The sequence below is a fragment of the Drosophila serrata genome, unplaced genomic scaffold (assembly GCF_035046125.1).
Source record: "Drosophila serrata isolate PLE 108 unplaced genomic scaffold, ASM3504612v1 contig_276, whole genome shotgun sequence".
Lineage (NCBI taxonomy): Eukaryota > Metazoa > Arthropoda > Insecta > Diptera > Drosophilidae > Drosophila > Drosophila serrata.
The window spans coordinates 1,307,917-1,322,015 of NW_028257174.1; the positions used below are offsets into that span (position 1 = coordinate 1,307,917).

At 32.3% G+C, this 14,099-nt stretch overlaps 1 protein-coding gene across 1 annotated transcript; it reads left to right on the forward strand.

Annotated features, from left to right (window-relative positions):
• The first annotated feature begins 2,954 nt into the window (after positions 1–2,954).
• On the forward strand, positions 2,955–3,805 carry LOC110180369 (uncharacterized). The gene is made up of 2 exons (XM_086836560.1): positions 2,955–3,376; positions 3,429–3,805. Exons 1-2 carry the CDS (start codon positions 3,094–3,096, stop codon positions 3,752–3,754), a joined length of 609 nt encoding a protein of 202 aa, XP_086692686.1. The 5' UTR covers positions 2,955–3,093; the 3' UTR covers positions 3,755–3,805.
• Positions 3,806–14,099: the final 10,294 nt, after the last annotated feature.

Consider the following 14,099-nt stretch of genomic DNA (forward strand, 5'->3'; position numbering starts at 1 on the left):
AAAATGAATTAAAATATGAAGATATGTTAAATATAATATATAAATACACATAATGATTAAAAATCAGTACAGTATTTATATATTGATGTTTTTATGTCCACAGATCTTGCTTGTCGTAAAGTGCAAAAAGCGGCTTAGCTTGACAATTGTTAATTTAAAAGCTGGGGGAATGCTCATAACTTCACAAAATTCAGTTAATTATTTTGACCCATTCTTTTTTCTAATGTTTTATTCTCTATTAATTAATATTTTGAATGGATATAAATATAAATATATTAGACATTTAGCAATCAATGCCATTTTAGCCTTTGTATATCTACAAGAAAAACTAAAATGTGTATATTTTGATATATTAAATCGATATTTTTACATGCCAATTTTTTAAGTAAATTTACGATTTTTAAAGTATCATAACTAAGCCAAAAATGCATTAATTTCAGATCGGAAAGCTGTTCTGTGCTAGTTTTTATACGACTAACAAATCTGCATATTTAGTTTTAAGATTTTACAAATTTAAATTTTTGTCAAATTTTGACAATTTAACAATATAAAATTTAACTATAAAATTTTGAAAAAAAAAAAGTCAAAAATTTTTTTTATTCAAACACACCTAGATCGATTCGGCTTTTCATTCTGATCAAGAATATATATGATTTATAGGATCTGAAATGATTCCTTCACTTAGTTTTAAGCTTCTGACTAAAATTATAATACCCTTAAGAGGTTAGAATAATATAGAAAAAGTAAAACAATTTATAATTTATTGGGGCTCTTAACTTTGAGTAGGTATTCTTTATACAAAGTGCTACATCACTTTAAATTAAAATTAGGTAAATGGAGACCAAGTAAGGAAATCAATTGGAAAATAAATGCAAAGCTAGCAAAGCTAATTCTAAACTTAAGCCTGATACCTCCTCTAGCATCTGATATATGATATGATATAATGATATAAATATATAAATTGGTTACGACTCACCGCAGTAATTCCTTCCAGTGTTATGTTCTTGGTGACTTTGATTAGGCTTCTCATCATCTTCATCGAAGTAAGCTTCTTCTTCATGGTTATCCAGATGTATTCCAAAGGCCACGTCATATTTTTCGGGTTGCAGGTTAATCACAATCACTATCACTTTAGATGTTAACACTAGGTACCCCTAGGACAGACTGAGGCGCGCGGCCCGATAGCGCCTCTATTTATAGTTCCCGAGAAGAGAGAGGAGCAGAGAAAGTGAGCGAGAGAGCGCTAGAGAGTAAGCGGTATCGCTAGCGATAGGCCGAGAGACATAGAGGGAAAGAGTTATCTCTAGAGATGCACAGAGAGAGAGAGATAGACATACCCAAAAATATACAAATAAAGAGAGAGAGAGAGAGAGAGAGAGAGAGAAAGGGATATAGAGATACAGATAGATAGAGATGGATACAAATCGAGAGGCAGTTCAAAAAAGCGGGATGGGGTTAAAGAGAGACAGCCTTAAATACAAATCTTCAAATATATATATATGAACATATATACATATATCCGATATCTGATTCTGATTTTTCATATTTAGAAGACACATGGTTTCATTTTATTAAACTTAAATCAGCAACTTATTAGATGAAACATTATTTTTCCCTGACATTTTCCTCAAACACTTTTCCACAGAATAGGAATCGATGCGATGAGCATATGGCTGCCACGCCCATTGCCCAAAGTGGCAACTGGCAACTGGCAACCGGCAAGTAGAAAGTGGCAAGTGGCAAGTGCATCGGTTGCAGTTTGAAATTTGAGTAAAATAAATGAACTTGCATTTGCCAGCACGTCGCAACTGATGAGACTGAGGAGGAGCCTGGAGGTGGATCCTTGGTAGATGGTAAGCTTCCACTTGCTCCTTCCTTCCTCCCTCCTTCCCCCCCTTTTGTAACACTCGTAAGTAATTCAAGTGAAACCACATTAAGCTTACTTTGCTAATTGCGAGCGACACGTCGCCAATGTGAGAATTTCAACCCAGCAACCACCCCTTTTTTTGGGGGTGGCGGAGAGTCTCCCAGTTTTCCCCCATTCCCCTAGGAGGCGACGACGTCCATCGCCATCCTTATCTACATAAACGTGACGGTGGGGAAGAAGAGTGATACAGCTTTCCCTCGGAGCAGGAGGAGGAGCTAAAGCTGGTGGAGCATCCTCCTGGAGCAGGCCAATCATTTTAATTAATTTGTCAGAGTGTTGGTAACACACAAAAATTTATTATACTACCCAACGACGAGGCGACATCGTCTTCCCTCGCAGCATTCGCTTTTCCTCGCATTTTCCCCCGGCCAAACTGCAGCAAATTAAGCTTTTCGTGTGTGTGTGTGTTTGGCTGGGAAATCAGTGTAAACGCGCCGTGGGAACAAAACTTTTGATTACGAAAACCAAGGAAAATCAATCCCAGACCCCCGATTTCATCCTCTGCCCCTACCCACAAAAACCAAAACCAAACTTAAGCCGATTCTTTGACAGAGTCTTAAGGGCGTGGTTTCTTTAAGATATATATAGAAATATATACGTATCTTATATCGATAATAGTTATTCCTGGAAAACTACACTACTACTACTAAACTTTTTCAGTAATAGGTAATTGTAGATTCACAAACAATTTGTTTATTGCTTATTTTACATTATTTCAATAATGGTTATTACTCTAAAATTTAACCATGTTCCCTTTCCAACCGTTCCAAATGGTACAAAAACACATACAACACATGACTGTAGAAGTGATGGCATTTTGACAAAAACACAAAACGGTCACTTTCATAACAAAAAGCTAATTTCAAAGTGGACAAGATCAAGAAAACACATTCAATATTTTTTAAATAACATTTGCCTTTGCAAAAAAGGTGTATTTAAAAGAAAACAATCATTGTTTTTAATAAAAACACATATTTATCCCTGTTGAAAAGCTTAAAACAGTTATAAGCAAATATAAGTAAGTTGTTTAGAGTAGTGACCAGTGTGTGCACCCCTCTCTATTAAATTTCTTGGAAACTACTAGAAACTCAACATAAAAACACAAAATATATCATTTCTTAAGTCAAAATAGATCATCAAATCATTGGAAAAACATCCGTTGCATAATGGAGGAACATGTTGTGGCGTTGAACAGCTGGCGTACATCGAATTCAACAATAACTTTGAAAGATTTTCACCAATTGGGCATTTCGGATGGCTACAAGTACGTACCCAAGGCCCATGAGATAAAGCCACCATTCATCAAGGATGTCAAGTTGCCCAGCAAGAACATGAACTTGATTATAGTCACGGACAAAATGCTCTTTATGGAGCACTTCAAGGATTTGGCTCCTTTATTTTTTGAGAAGGACCAGCAACAGGTGAAGACTATACCCAATGGAAGTTCAGGTGGGTATGTTATATATTTTCAATTACAAATACTAATTATATTAAATAATAGTTAAAGATTCATCTACTAAAGTCAGCAACTCTCCGAAAAGTGATTCAGACTGCGATTCTATGGAATGTTTACCTGATCAAGACATTCTGGAATATTCTGAAGTAAAAGTGTCCAGTCCTCAGGAACATAATCTTGATATGCAAAGCAATGGTCTTGATAAAGCACCTACTTCTGAAATGAACAATTCTAACTTGACAGATATTCCAATGGAAGATAGTTCAGACTGCGATTCTATGGAATGTTTACCCGATAAAGACTTTATGGATTATTCTGACATTAAATTGTACAGTCCTGAGGAATATAATCCCTGGCAACCAGAAATGTGAAACAAGTAACTGAAAAATCAACTTAAATATAACTGAAGTTCCTAAATACCTGAATAATAATTCTTAATTTCTTGTTAAATACTCAACTTAAAAGCTTTTTGTATCTCCCAAGCAAATCTCTAATCGTGGCGAATAATCCCTTTTTCTATTTTTCAACCAAGAATCCTTTAATCTCTGGGAAACAGGTGAGAGGGTTACACACCTGTCACACCCTGCTGCACTGCACTGGAAAATGAAATGAATTGCCCTGAAGTTCTGTTTAATTTAAGTGTTTAGACCGGGTATTTTAGTGTGCAAGAGTGCCAAAAAAAGCGTACAAGTACGCCCATCTGCAATTGCAGGCCATTAGCAGAAGTAATAGGCGCGATGGGTTAAAGTGCACCCAAGGCAGGAGTCTGGGAGGTAGATTCCTTGAGTGAGTAATTGCACAACACACAACTAATCCCCAAGGGGGATATATATATATATATATATATATACAATACACTTACTTACATGTGTATATTATTCCGATACTGATTCATCACGTGTGACTTCCGTAAGTCCGAACCCTAAGCCTTGCGGTGCCTATCAATGCAAATTGTGTTTTATAGCCAATTGAGCTCAGCGGCCTGTTAATTGCCGCGGCATTATCGGGTTTTCCATGGGTGCAAGGTGGGTGTGAGGTGGGTGTGTATTTGTGTGTGTGTTTGTGGGACATTCTTGGGGATTTCCCAGCGATTAGCAAACATTCAACAATAGGTATATACATATTTGCACAGGGTTTGGTTTTAAAGGACAACTATTGTCTTTGAAAATGTCATAAACTAAGTTATATTTTTTATTAAATTAGTAACTTTCACTTTAATTTAATATTTTGCTACATTTTTAATGTGAAAACTCTCAAAAATTAATATTTAAATTAATTGACCCAGGTTAACCCCCTTTAGTTACTTTCTTTGAGTTTTTAAAGTAAACTAAAAATAGGGCCTAATTATAATAACACTGACTTAGCTTTGAAATATAAATATAAATCAGTTTTAAATTAAAAATTTGAGTGCAAAGATTATGTGACAAAACATATTAAAAAGTTACCCAAACAAAAGTTATTAAAAGAAATTATTTATATATAAAAAACAGCTTGGTAAATACTTACAGTTTATTTAAAACGATTTTGATTGCCATTATGGGAGTCGATCCTCAAAAATACAACTAAAAATAAAAACACAAGAAAAATAATACAATTAAATATAAATATTTGTAGAAATTTATGTATATTAAATAGAGGTACATATAAAATTATCATGATTTCCTTAGTTTAGGTTTTTAAACTTAACTAATAATTAAAAGAAATCTTTAAAAGTATTGTAGATATGTATATATGTTTTTGCTATATACTGTTGCTATTAATTTTTGTTTTTGTTTTATTTTCTTGAGTCTCCTTAAATACATTTGTTTTATTATACCCTTGCAGGGTATTATAATTTCAGTCAGAAGTTTGCAACGCAGTGAAGGAGGCACCTCCGACTATATAAAGTATATATATTCTTGATCAGGATCAACAGCCGAGTCGATCTAGCCATGTCCGTCTGTCCGTCTGTCCGTCTGTCCGTCCGTCCGTCTGTCCGTCTGTCCGTCTGTCCGTCTGTCCGTTTCTACGCAAACTAGTCTCTCAGTTTTGAAGCTATCTGAATGAAACTTTGTAGTTAGCCTTGTATATACTCTCACTCGTATATATGTCGGAACGGGCCGGATCGGACGACTATATCACATAGCTGCCATAGGAATGACCGGAAAATTTTTACAAAAAAAATTTTAACTTTTTCAGTTTTCAATAGAATTGAATCAAATTTGAGATATAGCCATTTTACTATACTCTTCAATTTTGTACGAAATTTTATAAAAATCGGACTACTATATCATATAGCTCCCATAGGAACGATCGAGAAATTAATACAATTAAATTTATAACTTTTTTAGTTTTCAGCTGATTTTCATCAAATTTGAGATATAGCCATTTTATATAAGTCTTAAATTTTGTGGCAAATTTCATGAAAATCGGACGACTATATCATATAGGTGCCATACAAACGATCGTTTGATGTGGAGGAAAAATGCAAATCAGTGAATGTAAAACTGCAAATATAATATGTATAGGTGAATGAAATGAAAGCAGGTATTACTTCATTGTTTTTTAACACAAATATATATAATTTATATTGTATGGATTCCTATTCATAGAAGTTCTATCTGCAAGGGTATATAAACTTCGGCGTGCCGAAGTTAGCTTCCTTTCTTGTTTTTATATAAATTGTACCCATCTTAATTTTCTTTTTCTTTCACCTATAAAATCAACAAAAAAAAGTCAGTAATATACAAAGAAAAATTCATAAAATTAAAAAAAAAATTTTTGTACATATATACTTCAAAATTTTTTTTGATTCTTTATAAAATATCATATAAATAAAAATGTAATACCCCAGCAAAGTAAATCAGTCTTAATTTTATAGTTTTGTTACATAAAAACCCAACTAAAAATGAAGTAAAATATGTAACAAAATTCCCAAACTTTTAAGGAAATTTATATAAATTTTTAACATATTTTTTTTTAACCTATTTACTTAATTTAAAACACAAATAAGTTAATTCTTTCTTCAATCGTCTCAGCAACATATTCAGCGCATGGCAACATGTTTCCTGGCAACATGTTGCGCTGCAAAGCAGACTCAGCGGAAAAGGGAAATTATTTCTTTTTGCGGAGCAGAGAGGGGGGAGTAGGGGTTTCCGGTGGGGGGAAATGCTCTGCCTTTCCCAAAAAGTATGCAAACAAACTGCGCGAAGACACATATCAGGGTGTAGATGTGTGTGTGTGTTTGTTTGTGTGCGTATGAATTGCAAATGCAAATGAAAATGCTTGAAAATTATATATCATTTTCACGGAACTCTCACAGGAGGGCGTGGCCAAGGGGAGTCGTCAAGAAGGATGAGGAGGAGGAGGGGAGCCAGGAAAATCCTGGTTAACATGCGTGCCTTTGCAAATCACGTCGTAATATTTACAAATGGTTTCTTGTAATTAAATTAACACAAAACGTGACATTGTCACTGTAGCAGATTTTTAAGCGACATTCATCCCACACACAGACACACGCACACATTGATAAATTTATACAAAGGCACTGAAAGAAATTTGGTGGTATTTTAAGAAATTTATGGAAATATGCAACTTAATTTGTTTATCTAATTTTTGTATATTTTCAGTTTAATATATAAGGCAGTTAAATTATTTGCTAAAAACTTATCAAAATAAAGTATGAATAATATGCAAATAATTATATTAACCTTAAAAACTATACTGGAAATAATTTAAGTAAAATAAATAAGAAAAAACTCAAAACTTTATATACAACAAATATTTTTCAAGTTCTTTAAACCATACATTTTAATTCCTTCTCTTTCAAACTTTAAACAAAAGTAAAACAAGAAGGAAAATTAACTTCGGAAAGCCGAAGCTTACATAGCCTTGCAATTTGCAATTGAATTATAGAATCAAATTGGAAATCGATCAAAACTAAGCTTAAAATATTTCTTAATTAATGATATTTTTAATGAAATTTTTTTCGTAAAAATCAAAGTTTAAAAATCTCATAACTAAGCTAAAAACGCACTAATTTTAAATCGGAAAGCTGTTCCATGTTAGTTTTTAACAGGGCAATAAATCTGCATACTCAACTTAAAATGTAAAAAAAAATTTATTTTTTCTTAAACTTTTGTCACTTTTTAATCACTATAAAATATTGAAAAAAATTGATAACATTTTTTTCCTGACGAAGAGGGCTAAAACGATTCCCCTGTTGATGCTGATCAAGAATATATATGATTTATAGGGTCGGAAATGATTCCTTCACTTAGTTTTAGACTTCTGACTTAAATGATGATAATAATAATAATAATAATGGTATAAATATACACAAAAACTCTAAAAAAAAATCAAATTAAATAATTAGAAAATACAAAATAGGTATTTATATTAAATTATTAATATAAGAAGTTAATTTATATGTTAAAAACGTTTCTAGTTAAAGCATAAACAATGTGCAAATAATTATATTCACCGTAGAATTAATACAAAAAAATAACAAAAGAAATTTTTAAATCAATTAATTTTTTTAGGTTCCCAAGTAAATATACTAAAGAATAAAAATATGTATTTAACCCTTAGTTCTCAATTATAAATAATTTATACTTTCGAGCTGCAGAAAATCTCCAAGAAAAGGGGAAAGAAATAAGAAACTAAACTTTATCTAAGCTACCGTTTAAAAAATTTCAAAGTATACATTATATTTCTCCCAGTGTATTTACACATACACACATATGCATACAAATCACGGCAAGGACAAAAGTCCCCAAAGCATTAAGCACAACGACATCTGAAGTTGGGCGTCTAAATTGTAACTTTCCCGTGCTTCCCTATACTTTACGTTACTTTACTTTACGCTCTCCACTCATCTTGACTTGCCTTAAATTTTCCAGCAACGAATTTCCACCGACATTTCCACCGCCTCCACCATTGTCTCCAAATGAAATTTAAAACATAAATGAGCAAAAGTGCGTGCCTGCGCCTCGCCGGCTGTCTATTTGTGCGTCATTTGGGAAAATCTTCAGTGGAAGTGGAAGTGGAAGTGGGGGGAAATAAGGAAGAAACAAGTGTGGGTGGGAAAATGTAAGGGAAATCTGTATGTGGGCCCTTCCAAAGATTAGGAATGTAATTTACAATTTACAACATGCTCGCAAATAAATGTCGACTTCTTTTATACAGGCACTTATGCCATACCAAGGAGCCCCCTCTTCTGGCCGCCTCCTTTGGGGGTAACCTTGGGGTGGGTCCTTCCACCTCCCACCTCCCACCTGATACCTCCTTACCTGCTCCCTCCTGCCTTCCCTCACCTGCTCCCTTAGAGAACTCAACTGGCTTCTGCCGCAAAACGATACAATATGTGTATCAAAACACACGACCACATGGCGGATAAGTGATGGAGGAAAGGATGAGAGGCTGGTGAGCTGGTAAGGGGTGCATCGGGGAGCGAGTTGGGAAGGGAACCGGTAAGGACCTGGGGAGGAGCTGCAAAGGGAACTGGTAAGGACCTGGGGAGGAGGCTTCATCTGGCGGAAAGATTGACAGTTGTTGGCACTGAAATGTGCACACAAACAACACAAAAGGCAGCCGCTCCAGCTACAAAAGTTGCCACTGAATAAAGGAAACGAAAATAAAAACCGAGACGCATTCGAATAAGGGAGAAACAGGGTGCCTTTTTTCTTCTTTTTATTTAGTTTTATTTCAATTTAAAATTACCAGATAAAAAGAAGATTTAAAATGGAAATAAAGGTTAAAAACTGCCGATAAAAATGTACATACAATAAGTATAGTACATCCTTTTACCATATCGAATTTTAGTTTATAGAAATATGAAAAAATATTGAATATTTAAGAATCTATTATTCTGATCTGTGCACATTAAAAAAACATCAATTTTTAAGTACTGCACTAATTTTCAACGCAAAAGTACATGTACAATAATTAAATAATCTTAAATATATATTCTTTTTCGATAGATCCAAAAACAACATTATTGAAAAAGAAATTTAGGGTTTTTTTAATTAATAAATATGTTTTAAATGCCATATTTTTTGCTATTTAAAAGTTAGGTATGTAAATATTCTTATTTTAAAATTCAGTATTTAAAATTGTATTATATTTTCGATGTAATATTAAGCGCAATATGTATCTTTGTTAATTTAAAAATATATAAAGGCCAAATACAGCCGAAAAAAATGTAAATTTAATTAATTAAATTAATTAAATAATAATAAGAATTATAGTTTATGTAAATATGGAAAAATATTGAATATTTAAGCACTTATTATTGTGATCTGTGGACATCAAATATATAAATACTGTACTGATTTTTAATCATTCATTATACATATTTAAATATTATATTTAACACATTTTCATATTTTCATTCATTTTAACATATTTTCATCAAATTTGAAATAAAGCAATTTTGTATTATTTTAAATGTTCGTTTTTATTATTAAAATATTATTATTTATTTATTTATTAAAATCGGACGAATATATCATATAGCTGCAATAAAAACGATGACGTGGCGAAGTTAGTTTCCGTTCTTGAAATAATAAAATATTGTAATGGCAGCAAATAAATAATAATAATAAATAGCTCACTCCCCCTCTCCCCCCTCTCTATCATTATCTCTCGATATGTCCAACTCTCTATATGCCTCTCTCTATCTGTGCCTCTCGAGAGGCAACTCTTTCCCTCTGCCAATCGCTAGCGATATCGCTTACTCTCTCGCTCACTTTCTCTGCTCCTCTCTCTTCTCGGGAACTATAAATAGAGGCGCTATCGGGCCGCGCGCCTCAGTCTGTCCTAGGGGTACCTAGTGTTAACATCTAAAGTGATAGTGATTGTGATTAACCTGCAACCCGAAAAATATGACGTGGCCATTGGAATACATCTGGATAACCAGGAAGAAGAAGCTTAATTCGACCAAGATGATGTGAAGCCTAATTAAAGTCACCAAGAACATAACACTGGAAGGAATTACTGCGGTGAGTCGTAACCAATTTATATATTTATATCATTATATCATATCATATATCAAATGCTGGGTTTAGAATTAGCTGTGCTAGCTTTGCATTTATATTTCAATTGATTTCCTTACTTGGTCTCCATTCACCTAATTTTAATTTAAAGTGATGCAGCACTTTGTATAAAGAATACCTACTCTAAGTTAAGAGCCTCACTAAATTATAAATTATTTTACTTTTACTACATTATTCTAACCTCTTAAAGGTATTATAATTTTAGTCAGAAGCTTAAAACTAAGTGAAGGAATCATTTCCGACCCTATAAATCATATATATTCTTGATCAGAATGAAAAGCCGATTCGATCTGGGTGTGTTTAAATAAAAAAAAATTTTGAAATTTTTTTTTTAATTCTATAGTTATAGTTTATAATGTTAAAATGGCAAAATTTGACAAAAATTTAAATTTGTAAAATCTTAAAACTAAATATGCAGATTTGTTACCCTTATAAAAACTAGCACAGAACAGCTTTCCGATCTGAAATTAATGCATTTTTGGCTTAGTTCTGATATATTAAAAATCGTTGATTTACCCAAAAAATTAGCATATAAAAATATCGATTTAATATTTATAAAATACACTTATTTTAGTGTTTCTTGTAGGTATACAAAGGCTAAAATCGCATTGATTGCTAAATGTCTATATATTCATAATTATATCCATTAAAAATATTAATTAATAGACAATAAAACATTAGAAAAAAGAATGCGACAAAATAATTAACTGTATTTTGTGAAGTTATGAGCAATCCCCCAGCTGTTATAATAACAATTATAAATATTATTTTTATATTATATTATATATTATAAATATATTATATAATATTATATTTATATTTATATCATAGTATTGGATATTTTTCATATATAATTAATTAATTTCATATAAAATGATAGTTAGATATACATTTTGAAATCCCCAAAAAGGTAACACCCTGTAATTCCCAGCCACATCACTCTCGTGTGAACGAGTGTGTGGCGGCCAAAAGAAATCTAGAAAATTCCTTATCGCACCTCAGTGTGCTGCATTAAGTGGGCCTTGTGGCACGGGCACGTTCACACTACTCAAAAAAAAAAAAAAAAACACAAGAGGAAGCCCAAAAAATAAGAAAAAGGAAAAAAGAAAATAAGGAAGGAAAAAACGAGACGAGGCGAATCCCTCGCCAGGTGGAAGAGTAAGTCACCGATTAACTACCCGCCCAAAAGTATTTCCACATGCCAACGGCTGCGATATAAAAGTGGGCTGGGGATTGGGACTGCAGCACAGGGATTTTCCAATGGGGGCGGCAAAATGTATCTTGGACGTGACGAGGCAATGGCCAGACACACCGAGTGTAATCCGTAAACTCTTACAATCCGTATAGGTATCGAAATCGAAATAGAAATCGAAATCGAAACCTATAGCTTAAGCCATTTACCCCCTCGTTGCCATTTTGTGGCACTTGTGAGGAGTTCAAAACGAGCTTAAAATATATAGAAAATTATGGAAAATATAGATAAAACGGTAACAGGGTTTATTTGTGGGTTAAAAGTATTAAAGCAATAATTTAAAGATCCTTCACTATTAGCTAATCCCAAAGACACACTTCTTTATTGTTTATTTACCTTGAGAGTAGAAAAAGATCTAGTAAATAAGTATATATATATTATTAAGAAAACATAGCTGTTAAATTTACCCTTAAAAAAACAACAAAATTAGTTTAAAAAAAGCTTAACCGACCATGAAGTCCTCAGTTATGTCTGTGTGTAAAAAGTATTGCCTACTTATTGGGGCTCCTTTACTTCTAGCTATTCCCAAACTTAAGGAAAGACACTTCTCAACTTATTTCAAGCTTTAAAGTCTACTTTTAAATTTGAATAAGATCTAGTAAAAGTATATATATAATATATATGTAATAAAATAAATTTTTAACTTCGATTCCGAGTAACTTTCGCCACTTGAGTACAAAAAACTAAAGTTAACTTTGTCGCCTAGTCGCAGGGTCAGTTGTAAGAAATTAATACAAAAGCTCAAGGAGACAGTGAGAGAGACAGAGAGAAGGCCAAAATGAAAGTGAAGTGCATAAATTTTACACCTAATTAAAAAGTAAATGTTCGCTTTATGCAAATCAAGTTGTAACTAAATAAATTACAGCCCCTCCTCTCGAAGGATACAGGATATGCCGGCAAAGAGATGAAGATGAAGATGAGAATGAAGATGATGATGACGATGATTATGATAATGATGATGCTGTGAGGGAATCGGGTGTCCTTTGTTTTGTCTTGTTTTCCTTTTACATTTTTTTGTTTTTTTTTTAATCCTGCGAGTATCTTGTCCTTGCCGGCCTTTGCGCGTCCTTTTCGCGCGCTCTTCGCCTTTCCTTTTCGAGTTGTGAAAGCGAAAATAATGCATAATGCGGCTAATGCGGGGGACAACAAAAAAATACTTAGTATATATACAAAAAAAAACAAAGGTGGCACTGAAAAAAAAAAACAGGAGAAAGAATCCTAGATTTGACTGTAATATATTTACAAAAAAAACAAAATGTAAAAGAGAAATAAATCATCCAAAAAAAAATTATAAAGAATGAAACAAAGCTATGAAACAATACATCTTATTTGAATTTTAGGGTTTAAAAATATTTTTAAAGTTACAAATTAGGTTTTCCTTATAAAAACAAAGCCAAATTAATACTCAATAAGTATAAAATACTTAAATGAATAAGTTTTCTTATAAATATTTTTGTATTTATTAAAATTCAGACGTTTAGATTTGCTTAAACCCTTTAAATACATCAAAAATATGTGTTATCTCTCATTGTTATTTATTTTTAAATATTTTAAAAAAAAATTATTATTTTCCATTAATTAATTGAAGTTTCTGAATCAGTTTTCTCTGTGTAACACCCGCAAATTGGAAATATGGAAGACGGCAGCGTCTAAGCTCGGCAGCGTGTTAATCACACTTAATCTCATTTTTATTTCTGGGTCAGCATCTTTATTTATTTTTACCCCCCTGCGTCCCCCTCTCACTCTCTCCTCTCGCATGCAAAGCGGGAGGAGCTAGACGCTGAGCCACGCCCACAAGGAATAAGGAAGGAAGAAGGAGGAAAAAGGGAAAGCCGCCGCCGCCGACGCCATGCCGAAAATATCCTTGACAAATCTTTTTGCCCTTTCGGCGCGCCAGGCGCAAATAAAAAGACATTAATTCGTTGTCGCTGTTGCTGTTGTCGCTATTTATGCACTTAAAAAAATTAAGGGAACGTATAACTAATATAGTAAAAATAATATTTTGATAATAATAATTAAATACAAAAACTAAACCTGACAAGAAATGTTTTTGGGTAAACTGTATGATTTCATTTAAAGTTGTTTATATTTTTAAAGTCAATTAATTAATTTATATTTGAAATATAAATATAGATTTAATATATACTAAACCTTTTAAATAATATATATGATAAAATAATTAAAGAAAAATTATATCAATTCAATTATATAATTTAGTAATATAATAATAATTAAATTAAACTAAACCTCACAAAAAAATTCCATGAAACTTTTGTCATATGATTTTTAAACATTTTTGTTTAGCTTTTCTAAGTTAATTATTAAATATATATATTTTAAATATATATATGAAAAAATATAGATTAAACCTCTGACAATATACAAATAAATTAAATTATATCATTATAATTGAATATAAGTAATAATTAA